Source organism: Onthophagus taurus, chromosome 2, assembly GCF_036711975.1.
Source record: "Onthophagus taurus isolate NC chromosome 2, IU_Otau_3.0, whole genome shotgun sequence".
Lineage (NCBI taxonomy): Eukaryota > Metazoa > Arthropoda > Insecta > Coleoptera > Scarabaeidae > Onthophagus > Onthophagus taurus.
Window position 1 is genome coordinate 2,433,011 of NC_091967.1, and position 27,296 is coordinate 2,460,306.

At 35.4% G+C, this 27,296-nt stretch overlaps 4 protein-coding genes across 5 annotated transcripts; 3 read left to right on the plus strand and 1 right to left on the minus strand.

Annotated features, from left to right (window-relative positions):
- Window positions 1–415: 415 nt before the first annotated feature.
- LOC111420807 (BTB/POZ domain-containing protein KCTD9) lies at window positions 416–7,402 on the plus strand. The gene is made up of 4 exons (XM_023053850.2): window positions 416–563; window positions 644–1,406; window positions 6,825–7,048; window positions 7,102–7,402. The coding sequence occupies exons 1-4, from the start codon at window positions 510–512 to the stop codon at window positions 7,216–7,218; spliced, it is 1,158 nt and encodes a 385-aa protein (XP_022909618.1). The 5' UTR covers window positions 416–509; the 3' UTR covers window positions 7,219–7,402.
- A 220-nt stretch (window positions 7,403–7,622) lies between these two features.
- Window positions 7,623–10,021, plus strand: LOC139432797 (methenyltetrahydrofolate synthase domain-containing protein lost). The gene is made up of 5 exons (XM_071201627.1): window positions 7,623–7,817; window positions 7,908–8,461; window positions 8,515–8,705; window positions 8,761–9,007; window positions 9,065–10,021. The coding sequence occupies exons 1-5, from the start codon at window positions 7,760–7,762 to the stop codon at window positions 9,488–9,490; spliced, it is 1,476 nt and encodes a 491-aa protein (XP_071057728.1). The 5' UTR covers window positions 7,623–7,759; the 3' UTR covers window positions 9,491–10,021.
- Window positions 10,022–15,859: 5,838 nt separating this feature from the next.
- LOC111420823 (DNA cross-link repair protein snm1) lies at window positions 15,860–17,231 on the minus strand. The gene has a single exon (XM_023053868.2). The coding sequence runs from the start codon at window positions 17,229–17,231 to the stop codon at window positions 15,984–15,986; it is 1,248 nt and encodes a 415-aa protein (XP_022909636.2). The 3' UTR covers window positions 15,860–15,983.
- A 248-nt stretch (window positions 17,232–17,479) lies between these two features.
- Window positions 17,480–26,135, plus strand: LOC111420806 (zinc finger protein 569). Of its 2 annotated transcripts, none has more exons than XM_023053848.2 (2): window positions 17,480–17,570; window positions 22,494–26,135. In XM_023053848.2, exon 2 carries the CDS (start codon window positions 22,519–22,521, stop codon window positions 25,477–25,479), a length of 2,961 nt encoding a protein of 986 aa, XP_022909616.1. In that variant the 5' UTR covers window positions 17,480–17,570; window positions 22,494–22,518; the 3' UTR covers window positions 25,480–26,135. The 2 variants fall into 2 exon arrangements, with proteins under 2 accessions (XP_022909616.1, XP_022909617.1); XM_023053849.2 differs by lacking the exon at window positions 17,480–17,570 and adding an exon at window positions 20,418–21,100.
- Window positions 26,136–27,296: the final 1,161 nt, after the last annotated feature.

Below are 27,296 nucleotides of genomic sequence, written 5' to 3' on the forward strand. Positions count from 1 at the left end.
TTTGAACAATTGTTCCATTATCGCTCGTTTACAACATTTTAACTTCCTAATCTGTTAAGGCACTGTTGAATAAATGTTTGTCATGCAACACTTAATATTTACTCATTGATTTATCTTACGAAATTGATAACAAAATCTCCTTATTTTAACAAAAATTCGCAAAAATTATGATAATATAAGATTGTATCTAGCGTTTCGTGTGGTTTAATTACGATACCCGTCAAAACAAAACAATAACCACGCGCCAAATTTAAAATAAATCTTGGAGAGAATGGAATTAAACGTAAAAAATTTAATTATAGAAAAACCTTGACTCTGAAGTATTTATCGTGACCATAAAGATCATAACTCGATAAATCTTTGAAAATAATATAAATTCACATCCGTCACTTCAAGGTGGATCAGTTTTTTTCGCAGTAGGTTGGCGATTCTGCTTCCTGGTGCAGATTTTTTTGGAGCTGTTGTTATTGTCAATTTTGTCGAAGAACTTGCTTTTTGTATGTTGAGTTATGTGCGATAAACGCGTTACTATTTTCAAAAATGGAACGAAAGCTAAAGGAAAGGTATCGAAAAAAAAAATTTAAATAAAAACTTTTATAATTAATTTTAATTTCCTCCTTATTAATTCAATTTAAATTTGTAGGTTATATTTGTATGTGACAGCTTAGATTTATTTTTAAAAAAGTGCAGTAAAAAGCTCGAAATCGATGCGAAATTAATTTTTACCGAAGACGGTGGCGAAATCGATGATATCCACTTAATCCGTGACAACGATAAACTGTTTATATCATCGGGTGAACATTTTATAAACGAAAAAAAATTACCATCGGAATGGATCACTTTAAATATTGGCGGGAAATTATTTACCACATCAAAAACCACCCTGACAACAAAAGATCCTTTTAGTATGTTGGCGCGGATGTTTGCTGAAGAAAAAGGGGACTACATTTACACCCCAAGCAATAAAGACGCCTCAGGAGCTTTCCTTATCGATCGTAGCCCAACTTATTTTGAACCAATCTTGTATTATCTTCGAAACGGTCAATTAATTTATGATGATAACGTCAATCCTGAAGGAATACTTGAAGAGGCTAGATTCTATGGTATTGAATCTTTAGTTCCTATTTTAGAAAGAATTATTACAGCGAGACAAATCCCGCGAGATGAACTTCCTCTAACTAGAAGAGACATTATTGATGCATTAATTCGATGCCCTTACACTTCAGAATTAAGATTCCAAGGTGTTAGTTTAGCCGGAGCCGATTTAAGTAAATTAGATCTCAGATATATTAATTTTAAATATGCCAATATGCAGAATTGTAAGTTAGTTGGAGCCAATTTGAGTTGGTGTTGTTTGGAAAGGGCCGATTTATCTCAAGCTATTTTAGATGGAGCTCAATTACTTGGTAAATTTATTTACTGGTGTGAAAACAGCACGCCAAACATAGCAACAAATTCGAGTACCCCTTATGAGATAGTGTGCCCAGATTTTCTTGCAGTCATTTCCCAAGGACGCCAACCCCAAACGAAAAAAATTCGCCACAAGTAAACGCAAATGTGCTCCGCGTATCTGACTACTGTTAATTGTATCTTAAATTGCCCTCTATAAGATAGCGTGGCCAGATTTTGTTGCACTCATTTCCTAAAGACGCTTTTCCCACCCCCTAACGAAAAAAATTCGCCACAAGTAAACGCAAATGTGCTCCGCGTATCTGACTACTGTTAATTGTATCTTAAATTATCCTCTATAAGATAACGTGGCCAGATTTTGTTGCACTCGTTTCCTAAAGACGGTTTTAGCCACCCTAACCGAAAAAAATTCGCCACAAATGAACGCAAATGTCCTCCGCGTATCTGACTACTGCTAATTGTATCTAAAATTATCCTCTATAAGATAGCGTGGCCAGATTTTGTTGCACTCATTTCCTAAAGACGGTTTTCCCACGCCCCAACGAAAAAAATTCGCCACAAATAAACGCAAATGTGCTCCTCGTATCTGACTACTGCTAATTATATCTAAAATTATCCTCTATAAGATAGCGTGGCCAGATTTTGTTGCACTCATTTCCTAAAGATGGTTTTAGCCACCCCCAACCGAAAAAAATTCGTCACAAATAAACGCAAATGTGCTCCGCGTATCTGACTACTGTTAATTGTATCTAAAATTATCCTCTATAAGATAACGTGGCCAAATTTTGTTGCACTCATTTCCTAAAGACGGTTTTCCCACTCCCAATCGAAAAAAATTCGCCACAAATAAACGCAAATGTCCTCCGCGTATCTGACTACTGCTAATTGTATCTAAAATTATCCTCTATAAGATAGCGTGGCCAGATTTTGTTGCACTCATTTCCCAAAAACGGTTTTAGCCACCCCCAACCGAAAAAAATTCGCCTCAAGTAAACGCAAATGTGGTCCACGTATCTGACTACTGCTAATTGCATCTAAAATTAGTCTCTACAAGATAGCATGGCCAGATTTTGTTGCACTCATTTCCTAAAGACGGTATTCTCACTCCCAATCGAAAAAAATTCGCCACAAATGAACGCAAATGTCCTCCGCGTATCTGACTACTGCTAATTGTATCTAAAATTATCCTCTACAAGATAGCATGGCCAGATTTTGTTGCACTCATTTCCTAAAAACGGTTTTAGCCACCCCCAATCGAAAAAAATTCGCCACAAATAAACGCAAATGTGCTCCGCGTATCTGACTACTGCTAATTGTATCTAAAATTATCCTCTATAAGATAGCGTGGCCAGATTTTGTTGCACTCATTTCCTAAAGACGGTTTTAGCCACCCCCAACCGAAAAAAATTCGCCTCAAGTAAACGCAAAGGTGCTCGTCGTATGTGACTACTGCTAATTGTATCTGAAATTATCCTCTATAAGATAGCGTGGCAAAATTTTGTTGCACTCATTTCCTAAAGACGGTTTTCCCACTCCCAATCGAACAAAATTCGCCACAAATAAACGCAAATGTCCTCCGCGTATCTGACTACTGCTAATTGTATCTAAAATTATCCTCTATAAGATAGCGTGTCCAGATTTTGTTGCACTCATTTTCTAAAGACGGTTTTAGCCACCCCCAACCGAAAAAATTCGCCTCAAGTAAACGCAAATGTGGTCCACGTATCTGACTACTGCTAATTGCATCTAAAATTAGCCTCTACAAGATAGCATGGCCAGATTTTGTTGCACTCATTTCCTAAAAACGGTTTTAGCCACCCCCAATCGAAAACCATTCGCCACAAGTAAACGCAAATGTGCTCCTCGTATCTGACTACTGTTAATTGTATCTAAAATTATCCTCTATAAGATAGCGTGGCCAGATTTTGTTGCACTCATTTTCTAAAGACGGTTTTAGCCACCCCCAACCGAAAAAAATTCGCCTCAAGTAAACGCAAAGGTGCTCGTCGTATGTGACTACTGCTAATTGTATCTGAAATTATCCTCTATAAGATAGCGTGGCAAAATTTTGTTGCACTCATTTCCTAAAGACGGTTTTCCCACTCCCAATCGAACAAAATTCGCCACAAATAAACGCAAATGTCCTCCGCGTATCTGACTACTGCTAATTGTATCTAAAATTATCCTCTATAAGATAGCGTGTCCAGATTTTGTTGCACTCATTTTCTAAAGACGGTTTTAGCCACCCCCAACCGAAAAAATTCGCCTCAAGTAAACGCAAATGTGCTCCACGTATCTGACTACTGCTAATTGCATCTAAAATTAGCCTCTACAAGATAGCATGGCCAGATTTTGTTGCACTCATTTCCTAAAAACGGTTTTAGCCACCCCCAATCGAAAACCATTCGCCACAAGTAAACGCAAATGTGCTCCTCGTATCTGACTACTGTTAATTGTATCTAAAATTATCCTCTATAAGATAGCGTGGCCAGATTTTGTTGCACTCATTTTCTAAAGACGGTTTTAGCCACCCCCAACCGAAAAAAATTCGCCTCAAGTAAACGCAAAGGTGCTCGTCGTATGTGACTACTGCTAATTGTATCTAAAATTATCCTCTATAAGATAGCGTGTCCAGATTTTGTTGCACTCATTTTCTAAAGACGGTTTTAGCCACCCCCAACCGAAAAAATTCGCCTCAAGTAAACGCAAATGTGCTCCACGTATCTGACTACTGCTAATTGCATCTAAAATTAGCCTCTACAAGATAGCATGACCAGATTTTGTTGCACTCATTTCCTAAAGACGGTTTTCCCACCCCCAATCGAAAAAAATTCGCCACAAGTAAACGCAAATGTGCTCCGTGTATCTGACTACTGCTAATTGCATCTAAAATTAGCCTCTACAAGATAGCGTGGCCAGATTTTGTTGCACTCATTTCCTAACGACGGTATTCCCACCCCCAATCGAAAAAAATTCGCCACAAATAAACGTAAATGTCCTCCGCGTATCTGACTACTGCTAATTGTATCTAAAATTATTCTCTATAAGATAGCGTGGCAAAATTTTGTTGCACTCATTTCCTAACGACGGTATTCCCACCCCCAATCGAAAAAAATTCGCCACAAGTAAACGCAAATGTGCTCCGCTGATCTGACTGAAGTTATTTAGGTTTACTCAATAGCCGAAATTAACCAGTTTTGCACATTGTGCACACCAAAAAGTATCTAGAACGCGTTGTGAAATGATTGCTTCTTGTCGAACTGTCACTTTCTTGTTGGAAACATTAGCTACATTTATAAACTTATTAGGAGCTAGTTAAAATTCGTTTCTTGAATATAACTTATTCAGCGTGCCGTTATTAGTCAACAGAAAATATATTTGGGTGAACTTCTTTCATTATAACATTTTGTTGGTATAATTATTATCATATTTTGAACTATCAAGATCATTTAACAAAGTTTTTAGTACTGCGTCCACTAAAAACAAAGACTGCTGAAGAAGTAGCAGATGTCATTTTGCATATATTTTGCTTACTTGGAGCTCCTAACATTCTTCACAGTGACAATGGCTGTGGACGACTAGCCACATCTGGAATGTCTATCAAAATATTGTCTCCAACAGAGCCTGGTGGAAATTTTTTGTTTGAATTCTCGATCATTTTTCTTGCTTGTTCCTCTAACTCGCGTTTACAGCTTTTTCGAGAACTACTAATCCCTTTTTTAGCACAAAGGTGACATAAAGGTATATCGGATAGGTTGACATAAAATTCAGCACACTCAAAGGAAGATACTTCTTCATTATATTCCTTATTGCAGACTGAACAAACTCTGCGATGTTCTTCCATTACCAAAACTGGTGATAAATTTTCATTGGTCTGCTACATTCTCTATGTTTGATTTGACATTTTGATTAATTTTACGTAAATGCTGAATTCATGCTTGGTAAGCATGAATTCAGGAGTCCAATTTTTTGTGCAATTCCAGGCAAAGCTTCGTACGGGCTTCTTTTTATTCCACTATGATAACTCGAATATTTCGAACTTTGAACAAAGTGAAAACCAGTTCGTCGAATTATTATCTCTCATCCAAGCCACCAAACTATTACGGACATCTTGGTTAGCTTGTTCAACAGAGCCTTGGCTTGGAATGTCGTGGTACAATCTTAGCTAACTCTTTTATTAGCTGAATCAAAATACTCGTTTATAGGAAAAATAAACTCAAGTATCGAAATAATAGGAAATTATCGAAAATTTGTCACCTTATTCGCGAACTCACGACCATTGTCACTATGAGGAATGTTAGGAGCTCCAATTAAGCAAAATATATCCAAATTGACATCTGCTTCTTCAGCAGTCTTTGTTTTTAGTGGACGCAGTACTATAATCTTTGTTGAATGGTCTTAATACTTCAAAATATGAGATCTACCTATGAATAATGTCTCGTTTTCATTTTGCTTTCTTCTTCAGCGCACAACATTCACAAAGGTTTAAATATATATCAATAATTTGTCGTGTTATGTTACAATATTTTCGATTTATTCGCTTTTCCCTTTTTATGTGTAGAGTCTAAAATGTCAAATATTTCCTCGATTCTATAAACGTATTTTAGTTGGAAGTTTGCCGTTGCTTGAATTAATTTATCATGATCACCAATTATTAGTATATCAAAACGTTTAATGCGGCGATAATCTTGAGAACATTCTGCGTCTTTTCTTTTCCCTTTCGCCTCTTTTACTTGATTTAATATTGTGTTATAACGGTCATCGATCATTAAAGATGACCTGTTAAAGGTGACAGGCCATCTTTAATGACTACATTCACATTTCACGTATTGCAGTTATTATTACGCTATTATATTTACCGATTTTAAGCTCAGAATAACAAAACAACAGAAACGCGTACTGTTGTAACGGCAAACCACTACAAAAATGTTTAGAAATAATTTTGCTGGCTGCAAAATGAAAGCAATCGATTGTAGGTAAACATCGAATAGCCACAACACGTTGTGAGCAACCGTGAAATACTCACAACGCGTTGCGGATACTTTTTGGTGTATACAATGTGGTTTGAGGTACTTTTTGATGACTACAATGCGCAAAATTGCTTAATTTCGGCTATTGAGTAAATTTAAATACCCTTAACGCGTTGTAGGTAAAAAAATGGGATTTTTTTTTGCTTGGGGGTGGCTAAAAGCGTCTTTAGGAAATGACGGCAACAAAATCTGACCACTCTATTTCATAAGGGGTAGTTTTAGATACACTTTACTTTTTATTTTACCTAAAAATGATCGTGTAAAACCGACTTTAGCGTATACTCGGATGTCTTTGGCAAAACGGGTTGCTGTTTTCACACCGACAATTCATTTTAACCAATAAGATTTAATTAATATTAAAAAATAACCAAATTTTTGTTTTAGGTGTTAAAAGTTTATGTGCAAACATGGAAGGTGCCCAATTACGAAATTGTAACTTTGAAGATCCAGCTGGAAGTAGGGCTAATATGGAAGGTGTGAATTTGAAAGGTGCCAATTTGGAAGGAAGCGATATGGGTGGTGTTAATTTGCGTGTTGCAACTCTTAAGAATGCTAAGCTAAAGAATTGCGATTTGAGAGCTGCTGTTATGGCAGGGGCAGATCTTGAGGTACTCCAGAATATTAGAATTGGAGTGATTTATTTAAAAAATTTGTTTTGTAGAATTGCGACTTGTCTGGAAGTGATTTACATGAAGCAAACTTAAGAGGGGCCAACCTAAAAGATGCTACCTTTGAATTAATGATGACCCCTTTGCATATGTCTCAAACTATTCGTTGAATTAAAAACGATTTGGAATGAGGAAAATGAAGAAATTAATAGTTTTAATTATCTGTGATTCTTCAAGTAATCTTTTTTTAAATATTTTGTTATATTTGGTATTATGGACTTTTATCTCATTTACATTTATTGTTATGTATATGTATTATAAAAATAATTAATTAAATATTATTAATCTAACTTATTAATCTAGTTTTATATTGGCATTTTCTATAAAAATGAGATAATCATTCAAGGATATAAAATAAGTATAGATAAAGTTATCATTATTGTTACATTGACTTGGTGATTAAAAAAGTCATTTATTTTAATTAATATAAATAAATTTAAAAAAATTGTTTGGTTATAAAGTTATAATAAAAAGAATAAGAAACATAAGTTGGCTTTGATAAAAAAAAAGAAAAATATTTCATTGCAGTTACATCATGGCAACCAAATAGAACAAAATAATGATCAACAAAGTGGTTTTGAAAGTTCTTGTTTAGATCGAATAAACGTAATTTAAACGGTTTTAAAGTGATTTTTCACTCGATTTGTGAAAATGAGCCAAACGGAATTTACGGAAAACCAAAATCAATCTGATTCTTCCAATTCTAAAGGTAAAAAATGTAAAAATTCGTTTCTCGTAAAACATAACCTCAAATTTATTTCCATACTAATTTAAAATTAATGTTTTGTTATCAATTTAGGCGAAGAGAAAGACATAAAAGTCGGAAAACAAACGTATAGGCGTAAAGTATGGGATTATTTAGAAAAAAATAAGCTGACGAATTTTCCGAAACCCGTTCACGGTCGCATACCAAACTTTAAAGGGAGCGAAGAAGCCGCGGCTAAACTCCTCGAACTTGACGAATTTAAAAATTGCAAATATATCGAAGTTAATCCGGATAAACCCCAAGAAGCGGCGCGAATCGTGGTTTTGGAGAATCAAAAGAATTTATACGTTCCCGTTCCTAGACTTAAGGAGGGTTTTTTGAAATACATTACCATTCCAGAAGGGGCCACTAAAAACGATATAAAAAATGCGGTAAGTCGACGCGGACTCGAACATAATGGCCAAACTATTGGAATTACTGATCAAATTCCCATTGATCTTTTGGTACTGGGAAGTGTTGCAGTATCAAAAGAAGGTTATCGAATTGGTAAAGGAAGAGGTTATGCCGACTTGGAATTTGCAGTTTTATTAGAAATGAATGCTGTTAGTGATAAAACAACGGTTATTACAACAGTTCATGATTCACAAGTTAGTTCTTTGTTTGATTTAAATGCTATTTTCCTCAAATTAATTTTATATAGGTGTTTGATACATTACCAAAAGAAATTTTTAAAGAATACGACGTCCCAGTTGATTACATTTTGACGCCAACTCAAATAATTAAAATTGAAAAACGTTTAGATAGACCAATTGGGATTTTGTGGAATATCCTCTCGCAAAGGCGTTTGAATTTGATGCCGATTTTAAAAGCTTTAAAAGAAGTACAAGAATTGTAAATGCTTCTTTTTTTATATTGAAGAAAATAATAAATTTGTAATTATTTTTAGAAAAGGAAAAGACACAACATTAAAAGAAGTTGACACAGATGTTGAAAGTTACGAACCAAGAAGACGTTTTAATTATCGTTTTCGTCGTTTTAAGCGGCGACGTCCCCTTTCTGAGACGAAAAATTCCGAATCTCAAGGTGAAGAGAATAACGAGAATATTCATCCTAGACAATTTCAAAAAAAGAAGTTTTTTAGGCGACGTAAAATTGTTAGAAAAGACGATAAACCAAGCGAAAATGGGGACACGGTAACTAAAAAAAAACTTAATTAATTAATTTAATCATTAATTTTTAAAATTATTTAGAGTTTTGGTGAAAATGGAAATATTACGCCAAAAGCGAACAATACCAACCAACAAGCACCGAGAAGAAACGCCCCTTTCACGCTTTTTCGACGTAATAAACGTCAAATTGATTTTTCCTTGATGGTGAGCAATATTGAGAAAAATGTTCGAGTTCGTGATTTGAAAAATGCTTTGATTGAACGGGGTATAAAACCGAATGTGATTACATGGCGCGGGTACAAAGGGATTTGTTATTTACATTATGCCAAAGCAAACGCGAAAGCTGTTAAAAATGATCAGCAACAGCCTCAATCGCCGATTATTGTCGATGATGTTATTGAGATTTTGCAAAATTTGAAGATTGGTTCTGAATCGGAAACGACTTTAAACGTGAAGATTATGGAACCGATTTCTAGGATTGAAACGACGAATGTTACAGCTGTTTAGGTGAAGAAAAATGTTGATTTAAAATGAATATGATGTAATGTGTGGAAGAAATGGTTTGTTTTTGATGAGATAAAAATGATTTTTAGAGTTTCCTAAAGCTTTTTTTATAAAAAGAGTTGCTTTTGATGGCGTTTATTTTCTTTTTTATTAGCATAATGTATTTTAAAGAAAAAAAAATATTAGGAAGTATATTGTTAATAAAATAAAATGTTTAGTTCTTTTTAATTTCACTTTTTTGGTAATGTTCCTGTTTCATTTATTGGGGTTTGAGCCTTGTAATAAAACTCTTGCTGGAAATTTTACTCAGAAGGGTTTTAGAGTACAAAATGTATAATATGAGTATATTTTTTTATACAATACAGGGTTTCGCGTGTTCGCTTTTTCATTTTTGAGACTGGATATTTTATCTAAACGTTTTCATGCCCATTAACGAGGCGATACTATTTGCTTTATATTTGTTGTATTAAATAGTTTACAAGTTTTTATATATTTTTTGTATTGCGTTTGAATAAAAATGTTTTTCCATTTAAATTCATTTATTTTTAATTTTTGTCAAATCCTATTATAACATTAGACTTGGAAAATAATAAGATCTATTGTAACTTTAGCCCTCTAAAAGTTTAGGGCAAATGTAGGTCTTTGATGAACCTTAGTATTGTCTAAGGTTTTGTACCTTTATGTCGATAGGGCACGTAATTACACAGTATATGTTTAGCTGTTTCTGACTCGTCGTTGCAAAGACGACAAGTTTGATCCTCAGCTTGTCCAATATGGAAGAGGCGGGGGTATTTTAGGGGCGCATGGCAGGTCAGGTAACCTGAGAGCGTCCTTAGATCCCCTTTGCTGAGACATAAAACGTCTTTGGCTTTGTTTTGAGACGGAGTTATCATACTCTTCGCTTGTCTATGTTGATTACTTGTTTTAGGTGGCTTTTTTGTAGTCCACAACCGGGTTGGGGTCCAATGCAGGGCGTGTTCGCTGCTTCTTTGGCGAGCTTGTCCGCCTTCTCATTGCCCTCAATGTCTCTGTGACCCGGAACCCCCCATAGAGCAACATGAATTACCTTTAGGGTGGCCCGAATGTCTGTGAAAATGTTTATGGATGCACCTTTCTGTCCCTTTTGTATGTAGGTTCAAAGCGGTGTAGAAGTTTATAGAAAGAAGTTCTGCTTGAAAAATGGTTATGTCCGAGCTGAGGGGCAGTTTGATGTGGCTATTTGATCCGCTGATGCCCTTGCCTACTCCAAATCTAACTGTTTTTGAAGCATCGGTGTACCAGGCTAGGGCTCCTCGTTTCAGTTGAAGCCCACCCTTCGCCCAATCATCCCTGCTTCTAAATATGACCTTATACGGCTGGTTGAAATTGTATTCTCTCGGTATAAGGTTGTTTTAATTTCAATCAAGTGATTTAGACATGGGTTTTCCTCTGAGGTTATCCTACATCAACTTGGGTGAAGAAACTGTTTTCAGTGATAAGGCACTTAAAGCTGCCTCCTTTTGTATATGTCACAGGTAAAGCGTGTATTTCAGTTAATTAGCCAATCAATGTATACATTAACGGAACGTTTTAGTGAAAGTATTTGTCAGTAATGGAGTGTATACATTTACTAGTGAATGTGTACATAAACTAGATAATGTACGCATTTGCTAACAGATGTTAGTAAAAGTTATAACAAAGAAAATTTACGGTATAAATTTTTAATGGCAGAGATTGCATATGATGCAAGTAGTAAGTAAGTATAGTAGTAATCATTTTTTGGGTTGGGTTTCGCTATGTAATATACTAGTAAGCTTTAACTGGGCGTCATTAGTAATTGTATAGATCAACTAGTAAAAGACCATGGGTCTGATAATTGCTGCGTAGGCCCAATCAGCCATTCGTGGTTTGAGACCCCAGTTCCTTCCTAGGAGCCTGCGGCAGATCTGGTTAACCTTGATGGCCTTTTTCCTCACCTTGTCTAGTGTTAGTGCTAATGTTACTTCTAATAACTAGAATTAACACTTGCACTATCATCAGAACTAACGCTAGACCAGCGTTTCTCAACGTTTCAGTATTCGGGCCCCAATTTTCAGTAACAATTTTAATGGCGCCCCCTTACCTTTCTTTTGCGTCATTTGTTTAAAAATTTTGGCAGCAGGCAGCATAAAACCTAATAAACTTAGACGCCATTTGGAAACACTTCATAGTGAGTACGTTAACAAGCCTCGAGAATTCTTTGAATTAAAATTAGTCATATGAAGAGCAAACATCATTCTTCAAAAAAACTTTGTTTGTGAACGAAAAAGTTTTACTTGCCTCTTACAAAGTATCATATAAAATAGCCAGATATAAAAAGGCTCACACCATTGGTGAAGACCTTATTCTGCCAGTTGCGATGGAGATTGTAGAAACTATTTTTGGACATAATTTTGCCAAACAATTACAATCCATACCTCTTTCAAATGATACTGTTGCCCGCCGAATTGGTGATATAGCCGAAGATGTACAGCGCCAGCTTCTCGAAAAGTTTTATGACAAATTGTTTTCGATTCAGCTTGACGACGCAACAGATAGCAATGAAGACGCTCATTTAATTGCCGATGTCTGGTTTTGTGATCGCATATCGGCACTAGAAGAACTACTTTTCTGCAAACCTATAGAACTCAAAGCAACAGCACTCGCTTTGTTTGATATTTTAATTGATTTTATTATTGAGGCAAACATAGAGTGGAAGAATTGCGTTGGAATATGCACCGATGGTGCTTGTACAATATCTGGAAGATTCCAAAGCGTACAAGCACTTGTGAAACAAAAATTTCCGCAATGTGTCTGGACACCGACCATCAATAGAAAGGCTCTGGTTTCCAAAGAAATGAGTCCTGGTCTCAACATTGTACTAACGACGGTTGTAACTGTAGTAACTTATATAAAAATGAGACCCATAAAATCAAGAATCTTTAATGCACTTTGCAAAGATATGGGTGCAGAACATTCGACGTTGCTATTTTATTGTGAGGCCATCGCGTGGGAAATTTCTACAACGTGTTTATGAGTTAAAAAAGGAAAACCGCCTGGAAGCCAAAAAGTTTCGAGATGTTTTATTTGTGATGAAATTGGTAACATATTCGAGAAATTAAATACCCTGAATCTACAACTCCAAGGAGCAAACACACATATGTTGGATAGCAGTGATAAAGTTAGTACTTTCTGTAGAAATTTGGAGCTGTGGAGCAGAAATGTAAAACAAAAAAAAACTAGAAATGTTTGCAAATGTGAATGAGTGTGTCAAAACATACAAGGAAGAAGAACAGTATGTGAAAGTTGTTTTTGTAACAATAGAAAGTCATTTAGCCATGTTGGCACAGAATTTTGAAAAGTATTTTCTTGCTGACGACAAATTGGTAGCAAGTTACGAGTGGGTTAATTTAATTAATTTTTTATTAGTAATTATCTTTTTTTTTTCATTTTGATGTGTTGGCGCCCCCCATGTAGAATTATGACGCCCCCCTAGGGGGGCGCGCCCCACAGGTTGAGAAACGCTGCGCTAGACGCATGGCTAAACCCAAAACTTTTTACCTAGACTTTCAAAGTGTGGAAAAGTTAGATAGTATGTAGAATTTTATAGTGGTATAAATATATATGCGTCAGGGTATATGTGCGACTTTAGAGTAGGGTCAAATATTTGCAAAAGGCCTTTAATGCTGAAAGAACTTGAAGCAATTTTTGAAGATCTTGATCTCAACGAAGTAATTGATATTGGTTATGTTTCACACGAAGTTGACAATTTGACCAATGAGGAAGATATTGATGAAGAAACTATCGGTGGAATATAAGATTTGCCATTTGATACTGTCGCAGCATTTGAAATACCATTACCAGAGAAAAAATGGTGGTTGCCATTTATAAATATGTTAGACTCCGCCATAGTAAATGCTTGAAAAATGCACAAGCAAACAATATAATGACAAACCAATTTCTCAAGTGGATTTTAGATGGGAACTTGTATATAGGAAGCCTTATTAGTGTCAACAACAGTTAAGATACACCAGATGACATGGTTCTACAATTTTTGTAACTATAATGTGTTATACATAATTCAAAAAACAATGAATAGCGGAGACGACGCTGCAGGGTATATCAAAGCACGATAGTATTTATGTGCATCAAATGTAAATTGCCATTTACTATGGAGTTGGTCCCAATGTTGCGTTAACGCAACGTTCAAAAAATCTACCAAAATGTATTATGTTGTATTTTATATTTTAAAGATTGTTTCTAAAGACCTTAATTATTTTTATCACTGGTCTTTAATGGGTTAAGACGGAAACTCAGAGTTATCATAAGGATATCACCTTTTACTGCAGAGATGCACAGACCGCGGGCCGCATGTGGCCCGCCGGTCGAATACTGGTGGCCCGCCGACAGCAAAAATAATATTCTCGTACATTCAAAAAATAATAAATATTAAAGTACTTTGTTTCTTTTGATATTGTGAGCGACGTCCATAAAACTTACGAAAATCATTCAAATACCGCGCCAAGGATGGGTAATTTAAGTAGGTACTGTAATTGTTTTTAGGTGCTGTGTTAATCCTAGCCAGGATTACAACACAACATGGACAAGCCAGGACCTAGTAAAAAACGTAAGGTTAAAGATGAAAATCGGCAGTTTCAAGAAATTTGGACTGAGAAATACTTTTTCGTATGGTCGCATAACAAAGTCGTTTGTTTAATTTGCAAGAATTCTGTTGCGATTGCAAAGGAATATAATGTAAAAAGACACTATGAAACGCAGCATCCTACTTTTACCAAGTTTACAGGCGAATTAAGAAAGCAAAAAATGTTGTCTTTAAAACGGGAGCTTATTGGTCAGCAAGCTATGTTTATAAAACCCATTCAAGATTCAGAAACAGCTACAGAAGTTAGTTATGAAATTTCTCGAATGATAGCAAAGCGAAGTCGCCCCTTCAATGATGGGGATTTTGTAAAAGAATGCATAGAAATTGCCGCTAAGAAAATGTGTCCAGAAGCAGCAAAAAAGTTTGAGAAAATTCAACTGAATCGTATGACTATCCAAAGACGAATTATGTCTTTGTCAGGTAATATTGCGGAACAATTAACTGAAAAAACTAAGATCATTGAATTTTTTTCATTAGCACTCGACGAATCCACTGATATTAGTTTCACAGCTCAACTTCTCATATTCATACGAGGTGTTACTCAAGATTTTGAAGTCTTAGAAGAGTTATTAGGAATGTGTTCATTGAAAGGTCAAACCAAAGGAGTTGATATACTCAATGTACTTTTGGATGAGTGTTCAAAAACTGATTTGGACTTATCAAAATTATCGGGAATTGCAACTGATCCTCCTACGATGATTGGTGTCAATTACTTTGCTGAAAAAGCATCTGCAAGAAAAAAACATAAACGCTGAAGATCTCATGCAGTTTCACTGCATTATACACCAAGAAGCCCTCTGTTCTAAAAAAATTGAATTTCAAAATGTCATGAAAGTGGTAGTTTCAACTGTAAATTTCATAAAATCACGAGGACTCAATCACAGGCAATTCAAACAATTCCTTGATGATATCGAAAGCGAATATGGAGATTTACTGTATTATACAGAAGTAAGGTGGCTAAGTCGTGGATTGACACTGGAACGATTTCTAAATTTACTAGAAGAAATTGGAATATTTCTGGCGGAAAAGCAAAAGGATATCCCGGAACTTAACAATCCTGATTGGTTGTGTGATTTGGCTTTTTTAGTTGACATTACAAATCATTTGAATGTCTTGAACACACGGCTTCAAGGCAAAAATCAACTGATATCCCAGCTCTACGCTCATGTATCATCCTTTCAAAGCAAGCTGACACTTTTCAGATTGCAATTGAATTCTGGAAATTACAATCATTTTCCGAGTTATAAGAAAATGGCTAAAAAATTCAACAAAACTGCGATTAATTTCAGTTATGTAGAAAAGCTAGATATTTTGATTAAATCTTTTCAAGACAGATTTTCGGAGTTTAAAAAAGTGAAACCTCTGTTGGACATATTCAGCAATCCTTTCACGATTTCAGTTGAAAATGCGCCAGAGTCAATGCAGTTAAAAATTATCGACATTCAAAACGACCAAGATTTACGCAACAAATTCAATCTTCTGACGGCCCGCCATCAGTTCATGATTTGCCCGAGTGGCCCCTAGTCTTAATAAGTCTGTGCATCGCTGTTTTACTGCATTCATATATTGCGAGTTATATGAAATTCTCGGTATAACATCATAAACTATTTATTTCATTATTAGATACGACAGTTTAGCTTTGTGGGAAAGGTTGGAAATGTCTTTCATCTTAGTACTACAAAACAGTATTTGTAATAGATGAAACTGAACAATATTTATATAGATATTTATTTTATAAATTTGTAAAAAACATTACATTATAGTCTTACATTATAAAAAGTACAAAAATATAAAAATGTTTAACATTAACAAATTATTTCATTAAAAACTTTTTGTTCACATCCTTTTTTTTCTAGGGGGAGAAGACAACAAATCTTTTTTAACATTAGTATAACCGTTGTTAACACATACATCATTTTCTTCTTTAAATTCAAACGAATCATATGTTTTAAACTTAAATCTTTTTACATTTCCCTCTTTATTTGTAGTATCTTTCCAAATTTCCTTCAAAACAGTATCAAGTAACTGTTCCATTTCTTCTTTATCCTCCTCCTTCTCAGGTACAACACATAATTCGACTCGTTTCGGTTTTAAATATTTTAAGAAATCTATAGTTTCTTTATATGATGGATGAAACGATAAACATATTCTAATCGTTTCTACATTTTCGTTCTCGCAAATCTTAACTGAACTCTTATTCGACGAAAAATTTTCCCATATTGTAGCCGTTAAAATAATTAAAAGTATCGATTTTTTATCGTTGAAATAACAACATGAATAATTTGAATTTTTCGAATTAAAGTATAAACCGGTATGAATTCTGTAGTTATTAATATCATTTTGACTTGAAACTACATCATCCATTTCGGGAATAAAGCTATATAAACGTTTTGACGTTGGTACATGGATTATTTGTTTTAAATTTTTTGCTAACGCGATAAATAAGTATTCCGCACTATATTTTGCGGGAAATTTTAAAAAGACTTTTCGATCGGGTGCTTGATCGAGCCAATCTTGAATGGTTTTACACAATGCGTCGCAGGTTTCTTTGCGAGAAGGAAAATGTGGGTATTTTTTAGAGAAAAATGTGCTATCTAAATAAATAGCATCGATAGTTTTTTTGCGATCAGTTGAAGTATGAAATACTTTAAATTTATGTAATTCTGATGGATCGATACGAAAATCGCCTGTACATAAAACGTTTTGATCACCTTCAAAGAAAAACATAACAGAACCGGGACAATGCCCTGCTGTTATTGCTGTAACTTGTAAATGTTGCTCATTTTCATCATCATCTTTGTAACTAATGAGGGTAGTTTTCCCAACCTCTATTTCTTTCAATTGGGAAAAAATATAAGAAAGATTATAATCCTTTTTTAAAACGGCTATAGTAACAGAGGTCGCATAAACAAACGCATTATTTTCAATTAATTTCTTTTGAAAGGTAAAATCGAATATATCTTTAGTGTGGTCTGTATGGCAATGTGTTAGAAAAAAAATTTTCGGCATAGGTTCACGTTTAACATCAAATCGATCGACTGAAATAAACGGTATTTCTTGAACGACTCCATCGAAGGTGCTCATTTTGAAATCGAAGCGTCCATTCAAATTTCCCGCCGTTACGGAAAACAAAGGAAGTAGGTTAGTTTTTTGGCGGCCGTTAGAGGTTATTTATCGCTTAACCTATTTGTGCCCTAAAAAATATCATTATTTAAAATTTGTGCTCGGTAATGAAACGGCGAAACGATGAAAACGATCGAACGAACCGATTTTTAAATCGCTTACCTTAAAGTGTCAAGTAAAAAAAGTCCGCCTTCGACTGTGTGACACTTAGCGCAGCCATTTGCTGAACGTCGCAAAGGTCTAGACGCTTATCTTTCACGAATATTGGTTAGGTTTTAAGTTTATTCTATGTTTATCGGGGTAAGTGTTACTTTTTTACATTGATTTTCATTGACGATCGCGAGGTAACGTACCGAAACGTACGTTTTACGTTTAACCAACTGTCTCGACGGATTTATGTAATTGTAATTGTCTGATTTTCTGGACCCCATTTTCGTTACATCGGGTTATAGGCTATGGCGCGGTTTTGTTACGCTATTTATACAAAGCGTTTTTTACTTTATTTCGGCTTTTCCGGCGATTTTTTTCATTCATTTTTAATTTATTAACGATCATCGATATTTTCTATTTGTTTACATTTTAAAAAGCTTTGTTAACCTCAATTAAGCATAACCTCACTTGTCAACAGAGGTGGTAACCTATAAAAGTCCAGTTTACACGCTCAATTTTTATTACATTATTTACAACATCTTATTTAACTTATAAGATTATTATTTTAATTTTACAGCATTACAATTATTATAATATATGGATTGAACTCAACTAGGACAACTACAGAGAATTTTAATATAAAAAATATTTTTGAAACTTTATTACAATATTTAGCATACTTTCACTGCATACAGGGTTTACTTATTCCTTTATTTACTTTAGTTAAGATAAATCTATATCAGGAAATGTTACCGGAGCCCTCAGAAGATGAATTAAATTTTTTAATAATTATTAAAGAATGTAAGAACCTCCAATAGGAGCAGAAATGGAGTGAAACATAAACCAACCCCAAATGGAAAGAGCAGATACAATCAATGCAATAAACATCAAAAAGACTCTTGAAGAATAAATAAATTGTTTTAAGATTTAATTTAAATTTGTCAATATTAGATGCACCACAAATAACAATAACCAAGATGTAATCAGATGTTAACCAAAAGTTAAATTCAATGGAAGATAAATACAACAACATACTTATCATGTTTAATGAACAAATTGAGATTAATAAACAGTTACAAATGGATGTTGAGGGTATGAGGAAAGAAATTGGAATGTTGAACAAGATAAGAACAAGAGGGAACAGGAAAAACTTGAACATCATGAAGGCAATAGCTAACTCTCTTAATATTGAATTAGAAGAGATTGAAGCATTTAGATTGTATAACCTATTAAAGTTATATTTGGGCACAAACAGGATGAATTGAACTTTGTTAAAAAGAGAAAGGATAAAATTACAACAGAAAGACTGGGTTATGAGGGAACCAATAGATAGATAGATAGCCATTTATTATCACCAACAAAAAGAAACAACTCATAAATTTTTGTACATTTAACACTAAATTAATATTAATATTGTAATCTTAACCTTTCATTTATGATACAATTTAACAAATTAAAATTTCATCTTGACTCTTGCTTGTTTTGGTGACTATTTCATTGTTAACCATGGCATTTCTATGATATAAAGCCATACTTTTTTGTATATCTACTTCATTCTATTCCATTCTTGTTGGTGAGGGAACCAATAACAAGGTTTATTTCAATGATTAGTTAACAAAGTACAATCAGGAATTGTTTAAAATCACGAAAGAGTTTGGTCATGGAAATGAGTATAAGTATGTTTGGGTTAAAAATGGAAAGATAATGCTTAAAAAGACTGATGAATCCAAACCCATTTTCATAAACTGTGCTGATGAGTCTACATCGACGGTTAAGAGGAGGCTGAAGGATGCAGGACTCATTGGTCGACGGCTGGTAAAGAAACCACTCGTTTTAGCTAAGAACAGAACACGTGGAGTAGGCGAAAGCGCCCCTCAACTGCACCTGGCAGCAGTGGGAGAACGTCTCTATTCACAACTGATGGCATATCGTGCATACGCCATCCTACGGGCATTTGCTTCAATTCCAAGTACCTGCTTCCCAGGATGAAGCATGTCGGTGGTTCCATCATGGTGTGGGGGTGCTTCAGCGCTGCTATCACTGCCCCTCTGGGCACCATGGACCGCCAGAAGTACAGGGACTGTCTGCAAGATGACATGCTTCCCTGGCCATGCAAAAACATGGGTCGGTGTTGGCTTCGAACCACTGTGAGACACTCTTTGACACAAGTTGACGAGCGTTCGGGCCACTTCCGCCGACGAAAAGCTCCAACAGTTGCAGGCGAAGTGGGTGAAGGTCGACCAGTCCACTATCGATGCATTGATCGATTCCATGCCCAGATGTCAGGCAGTGATCAACAGGATGGGTTACTCAACCAAGTACTAGGTTGCTCTACATGACTGATTGCCGTTCACGATTCTTATGTTGATATTTCCTGAGTTATGATTTATTTTTGTTGACATCGCTTTATTTTAGCGTATTTTAGTAAAAATAATTTTTTAATAACTCAAATTTGAGACGGATTCTTCTACACAAGTCTATGTCATGTGAAATACATTGCAAAAACTATGGTGAAAAACTGCTTTTATAAAGTTTCAAAAAAATTATGTGGCAAAAACTAAATTATCATTATACTTTTGAGCGGTACTGTATACCTGTTATGAACTCTTATAAAGTTCATTTTTTTTCTATAATACCTGTCAAATTGTTGTAAAGTTGGCAAAATTAACAGGGAGTTTTGTTTTATCATGTTTTGAAATAGATATGTCACACTGACGTTTGAGCTTTCGTTATTCAAAAAGAAAAGGTGCATAAAAAACGCTTTTACAATAAATATGTACTTCGTTAAAATCGTATTTATCTAAAAATTTATTAGTATTTTAACCTCAACTATTTAGTTATTGAAAATGTTACTAAAAATCAGGAAAACAACAAATTTTATAAGGGTCCTAGATAATACCAACAGAAACCCTAAAAAATTTACATTGACAAGTATTATAGAAAAAAAACGAAGTATATGTTTGTTTGGGAATAAACAATAAATTAAAAAAAAAGTAAGGTATAGTACCAACATCAAATGAGTTGTTTGGTTTCAAATACCCTTAAGTCCAAATTTTTCGATTTTGAGAAAACGGCAAAAAAGTATTTTGGGATGATTTTGGCGTTAATAATTCAAACATAATTTATTTGTTATTAGAAGACTTACTGAAGTTTCAAAAATTCTATAACCACGTCTTTTGAAATAGATATAAAAATCACAAAGTGGATTTAAAAATGGTGTTTGGTTGCGTTTGCTACCAAACTGTGGATTAAGGCTCATTTGAATCTGAACAAAATGGATTAGGCATGAATTGAAAGTGAATCAAATCTCTTTGTAGCTAATAACAGGAAACTTTATTTTTTAAAAGATATGTTATTTAAAAACTGTACTTAAAAAACTCTTAAACTGTAACATCAGGTATATTTTCGGTTGATTCACATAAACTAGGCTCTTCGTCCCCACTGTCTTCTCGAGAATCGCCAGGAATATTATTGTTCTGAAATTTTCCCAACACATCTCTATAATAAGCCAAATTTTCTACCGCTCTCCAGTTCTTTCCATAATGTTTGCTTAACAAGTTATTTACATCTCTCATTTTCAGATCTTTTGGTTTCACTCCGGTAGGAATTTCTTTTGGCTGGATATTCATGGCGGTTTGGTTTTTCCTAAAAACTCCTTTGAATGTTCCGGTGTCTAAACGGTAAGATAACTCACCTCGAATGGTGATGGCGTTTTTTTGCCACGTCGTATAATATATCTCTTACATTGGTTAAATTTAAAATGCCACTGAGACACTGGCTTAAGGATTTTTTGACCAGCACCTTTCCAATCACTATCGGGAACATCTTTTCCAAGTTTAAAAACAGTAGCATGTTCTTGAAAAATATTTATGTACTCTTCTGGCATTACAATTTCTTCTTTCGTTCTTATTTCTTTTTCGATAGTAGCAAAAACCCTGTCAGGTGGAATGTAGGAGTGCCCAACCACTGGGAATACCAGCTCGATTGTTCTAATAGAACTGCTTATACTGCTTAGCCATTTGAACAACATACATATCATAATGGTATTTTTATTTTGGCCGCCGCATCCATCGGCGACCAATCGAAGTGTATCTATTCCCTCTAAGTTACTATTGTTTAAAGTGTAAAAGACGCAGCTTGCGATTTCGTTGGCGCCCTTGGCATGTTCATCTTCAGTCCACGTAAAAATTTTAACATTATCTTTTGTTAACGGAGCATGTGAGTGCCCCACTACAGTAGTGAAGTTGTAAATGTACAGTTGTCTACTATAATAGGTACTTTGATCTGGTATTTTGGGCAATACCAAGTTTTTCTGACAATCAAAAGAAATTGTCAGAAGGCCGTCCCATTTCTCTTTTAGCTGTTCAAAAAATGCTTTGGCCCTGAGCTTATGTATTCGGTATTCTGTAGTTAGCACTGTTTTAATAGATGCAACCTTTTCATTTTTAATTTTTTCCCGGAGTTCAAGACACTTAGAGCAAACATCGGTGCTAGGAGATCCAAAGCCGATGTTGAAGGAAGTATTAAAAATAAATCGAAAGTAGCTCTCTTTAATATCTAAAGGCTGTCTATTTGATTTGAATTTTTAAGGGATTCGCGAGTTTTTTAATACAAATCATTGAGTATTTTATAAAAAACAACTTTTTCTAACAGATGGCGTATATATCTCATTTTTGCCCAAAAATGGATTTAGGGGATATTGAAACCAGACAACTCAAATGGACTACTCATGCAATGATAAAAGTTTTGAAGCTTAACATCACAAAATCTTATACAAAACAGAAAGATATAAAACTCTGACTAGTTAACATCTTCAAATTCTTCTTCCTTAGATACCTTTCTGATTCGAATGTTGGGGATTTTAATTTTTTGTGTTCGCAACAATTCAGTTGAGGTTTGTATACATTGTTACGTTGCTTAGCAACGTATTTAACCAACCAATCAGTTTGATTGTTTCAAAGTGACATTTTGAGGTAAATTTTGAGGTTATGCTTACTATATTGTGTTTAACAAACTCATTAAAATCAAGTTTTTTTTTGATATGATTGATTTAAACGATTTTTTTTATTACAGAAAATGACGAGTTCTTTATAACGCAATGGAAGAAGGTTTTGCATTAGATTGGGGCGACGCTGTCGTCCAAGAAGAGGAAGTAATATGCGGTATGGAAAACGAGCCCATGGAAAACATCCTCCCGACGGAAACGCCCGAATTCGCGGACGTTTGCGAAGAAGTAATTGTCCAAGAAAGCGCCAACGAAGAAGAAATAGTAAATGAAGAAATCGTGAATGATAACGTCGTGTACATCAGCGATAATAACATCCTGGTGATGCAGCAAGGTAACGAAGCTCCGTTTATTGATTGCCAAGTTGGAGAAGAGGTGGTCGCAGATGAATGGTCGGAAGCGTGCCCGGAAATAGTGGTTGGGGGCGAAGAAAATGTGGTTGGAGAAGGTGACGATGTCCAAGAAGACATGTCGATTCCCTTGCCTCTTGATCAGGATCAATACACGGCAGCCAGACCATACCCATGCGACTTTTGCAGCAGGAGGTTTCGAAAAAAAGCAAATTTAATGAATCACATGGTTTCTCACCAAACCGATCGGCCGCACGGTTGCAATTTATGCGGGGTAAGATACATACGCAAGTGTGATTTGATGAACCACCTCAAAATTCACGCTTACGTACCGGAAAATGTTGAAAACGTCGATGAAGAAACCCCCGACGAGTCGGATTATGAAAAACAAAAACGGCCAAAGCCGTTTTTGAAAAAACGAAAAAAGCCAAAAGTAAAAGAAGAATTCGATGATTCTCCCGAAGGAAAAGGAGCGTCAAGTTCGAGGAGTTACGATTATGTCGATGAAGATATGAGGCTAATGGAAGCCATGGAAGAAAATGTTAAATCGGACTACGTCGATTATTTACCTCAAGAAAACCATCCGGTTACCGAGCCGAGATATCCAATAAGCGATCCGCGAAAACCGTTCGTTTGCCAACATTGCGGAGTTGGATTTGCAAGGGAAAAAGCGTTAGCGTCTCACGCTAGGGTTCACGCCGGAGACAGTCCTTTTGAGTGCCAAAAATGCGGGGAAATGTTTTGGGACGCCGCGTTAATGAGGGAACATTTAAGAAATAAACACGGAGATATCGAAGAAGGCTTCGAAGATGAAGACGATGAATATTCGGAAGAAGACACAAAATACGGCGAATTTTTCTGCCAAACTTGCGGCGTAACATTTCATCGCATCGAGTTGTTACGGCGACATCAAAAAATGCATATTAAAGAAGAATTTATTAACGAACCGGATTACGGTCACGTTTGTAATGTTTGTGGTGAATCTTTCACCGGAGCTTTAGATTTATTAGCTCACGCAGAGGTACACGCTAGAAATACGGATCACCGTTGTATGATTTGCGGGGAAGTTTGCGCCGACGATCAATCTGTAGCGATTCATGTGCAAGCTAAACATGGAAAAAATCTACCTCCAAATTCATGTTTACAGTGCGGGCGAATTTGTAAGGATAAGAAAACGTTGGTTAGACACTCTTTGGAGCATACGAAAGAGAAGGTGCTTACATGCGGGAAATGCCCGAAAACGTTTCATAACCGCGCAAGATTAAAGCGCCATATGTTATCGCATCGAAATAAAGTTGTTGCTTGCGATGTTTGTGGGGAAGAATTTCCTGATGGGCGTTCGTTAATGAATCACCGCCACAGCCATAGCAGCGTTTCCGGGCGGCAATTTCCATGTAAAGAATGTGGGAAAACCTTCGGATCGCGGAGTTCTCAACAAATCCATTTAAGGATCCACACAGGTGAGCGTCCTTACGGTTGTAGGTATTGTTGGAAAGCTTTCGCCGATGGGGGAACTTTGCGAAAACACGAAAGAATCCACACCGGCGAAAAACCTTACGCGTGCGCTGTATGTCCCAGGGCTTTTAACCAACGTGTCGTATTACGCGAACATATTCGTTCACACCATTCTGGACCCGATCCGAATTACAGCCATTCCGTGACCCCATATTGTTGCTCAGTATGTTCCGATATGTTTGCAACATCCCAAGATTTAATCGTACATTTAATCCATCATTGCGATTTAAACACCGCAATGAGGCGACAACCGCAAGTCGGCCCAAGAAAATACAAAAGAAGACGTAAATTAAAACCGCACGAAATCGAATTAATGAATCACATGGATATGGACGAGGAGGACGACAATCACGACGAATTCACCGACGAATCCGACGACGAAAACGACCGGCGTAAAAGGTCGAAAAAAAAGTCGCCCAAATCGCCCAATAAACAATCATCCTCCGTTCCTACCGGTTTCAACGATGTTGTTAATAGCTTTTCAACTACGATTGAAAACATTAGCAGTTTTGTTAAAAACAGTGGGAAAGCTAAAAAAAAAATTAAATTGGAGCAATCTCTTCCATCTCGCCCGAAAATGATACACACCCAAAAAACGAAAGTTGCCGTTGAAACAACCGAAGGGGGCAAGGTAAGGCATAAAACGAAAACGTTAGTAACAAGAACGCAACCGACCGAATTAAAATCGGCCATGGGGGAACGAATTCGGCCGAGAACTAAAAACGTGTCGTACCACGTTTTAACTCCGGATAAATATCCTTTGGCCACTTTCGACGATACCGCTCAAGCTGTAAGTAATTTGTTAGCTAGTGAAACGCAAAACAATCAAAATGGGTTGGAACATTCACTGGAAAATGCTACGGGTGTTGTTGAGCAGGATAGGAAAAGAAATAATAGTCTCGAACCTGGTCGATTGATCATTGGGCCTGGTACCAAAGTTATCCGGATCGTTAAAAGTGGAATGATCGTTAAGAATAAACACAAGGACGAGATGGAACCGGATCAAATCACTCCCGACATTGACACAATGGCGATGCATATAAAACAAGAGGTGTCCGATTCAACACCTTTACATGAATTGGCTGAGTTGTCTATGCAACACGCGCAAAGCATGTTTAAGTGTGAAATGTGTAGTGAAGTGTTTACTGATAGGGCACAGTTGTTGGTGCATGTGCCAATACACATTTGATCTTAAAATGAATGAAAAAAATAAGGATTTTTATTATTATTTTTTTTTTTTCATAAACATTTAGAAGATTGTACAGTTTATTTGTTTTAGTTTTGATAGAGTTATTCTAATTTTGCTTATTTTTTTTTAGAATTTTGTTTAATAGTACCTTAAATATATAATAGTTATATTTAAATAGAAACGAAATGAAAGTTACTTCATTTTTGTTCTAAATTTGATTGATGCGGTATACTTTTAAAATAGAATTTTTTGTAAAATTTTTTTTACAGCCCGATGTTAATATTACTTTCTCGTGTAATTACTTTATGTTAAAGTATTACTGCAATATAAAATAATAAAGTATCATAAAAAAACACAAAGTTAAGTTAGTTTATAGTCGTTACTATATTAGCTCGTATTGTTTGTAATATGTATATAAAGCTATATTATTAAAAAAGATACTATTGATGTTAGAACAGTTTATTGTCTATAATCTTTTCCTGTAATGTAATAAGTGTAATTTACAGAAAAAAAATGATGAAAACGAGCGTTTTAGCATAAAGGAATGTATGCATCTACTTCAAAAAGTTTTACAATGATGAGTCACAGAAAATGTTTTATTTATTACCAGACAGTTATGTACATTTAACACCGTAATAGATATTGAAAAACTTGTATATATTATTGTTTTTTTATTTACACTATCCTAAATTCCAAAAAAATTGTACCAAATGTAATCTGAAACACTTTAATTTAGGTATGATGGCTTTTATTACGCACACTTACTAGAACTAGTAACATTTTTAGCTAGAATTATCACTAGTATTGTCACTAGAACTAATCTACGTCTTTCAAGATTGGTAAGGACGTACTAGGTTTCGTATTAGTTCTAGTGATAGTACTAATGTAACACTTGATTAGTCCAAGTGTGATTCCTAATCTTCCTTAACCTTCTTTTACATACTCCCTCCTTGGCTTCTTCTACAAGTTCTGTTTACAATATTTCCTTGCCTCTCTCAACATCGTCAGTTACCTTCCTCAATTCTCACTCTGTGCCAACCTTAGCCATAATATTCCTCAACAACACAATTCCAACAAACTAATTTTAAATATTTCTGATGTCTGTCTGAAGACGCACGGCTAAATCCGAAACTTTCTAGTTCTAGGTCTAGTGTTAGTTCTAGTTTTACACTAGTACTGTTACTATGTAAAATTAACACTATACCTAGAACTAGAATCATTTGGGTTTAGCCGCACGTCTCTAAAGACGGCTAAACCCGAATGATTCTAGTTCTAGGTATAGTGTTAGTTTTAGTTTTACACTTGCACTGTCACTAGAACTAACACAATACCTAGAACTAGAAACATTCGGATATAGCTGCACATCTCTCAAGACAGCTAAACCCGAATGATTCTAGTTTTAGGTCTTGTGTTAGTTCTAGTGCTAGTGTAAAACTAGAACTAACACTAGAAACACTCGGATTTACCCGCACGTCTCTCAAGACGGCTAAATCAGTATGATTCTAGTTTTAAGTCTTGTGTTAGTTCTAGTGATAGTGTAAAACTAGAACTAACACAATACCTAGAACTAGAAACATTCGGGTATAGCTGCACATCTCTCAAGACAGCTAAACCCGAATGATTCTAGTTTTAGGTCTTGTGTTAGTTTTAGTGATAGTGCTAGTGTAAAACTAGAACTAACACTAGAAACACTCGGATTTACCCGCACGTCTCTCAAGACGGCTAAATCAGAATGATTCTAGTTTTAAGTCTTGTGTTAGTTCTAGTGATAGTGTAAAACTAGAACTAACACTAGACCTTGAACTAGAAAGATTCGG

Excerpts from the sequence above, each read along its gene's own strand:
- LOC111420807 (XM_023053850.2), top strand. The coding sequence starts at position 510 with ATGTGCGATAAACGCGTTACTATTTTCAAAAATGGAACGAAAGCTAAA. Across the intron at positions 1,407-6,824 it reads AGATGGAGCTCAATTACTTG|GTGTTAAAAGTTTATGTGCA; the intron begins GTAAATTTATTT and ends TTTTTGTTTTAG. Across the intron at positions 7,049-7,101 it reads TGGCAGGGGCAGATCTTGAG|AATTGCGACTTGTCTGGAAG; the intron begins GTACTCCAGAAT and ends TTTGTTTTGTAG.
- LOC111420823 (XM_023053868.2), bottom strand. The coding sequence starts at position 17,231 with ATGAGCACCTTCGATGGAGTCGTTCAAGAAATACCGTTTATTTCAGTC.
- LOC139432797 (XM_071201627.1), top strand. The coding sequence starts at position 7,760 with ATGAGCCAAACGGAATTTACGGAAAACCAAAATCAATCTGATTCTTCC. Across the intron at positions 7,818-7,907 it reads TGATTCTTCCAATTCTAAAG|GCGAAGAGAAAGACATAAAA; the intron begins GTAAAAAATGTA and ends TTATCAATTTAG. Across the intron at positions 9,008-9,064 it reads CAAGCGAAAATGGGGACACG|AGTTTTGGTGAAAATGGAAA; the intron begins GTAACTAAAAAA and ends AAAATTATTTAG.
- LOC111420806 (XM_023053848.2), top strand. The coding sequence starts at position 22,519 with ATGGAAGAAGGTTTTGCATTAGATTGGGGCGACGCTGTCGTCCAAGAA.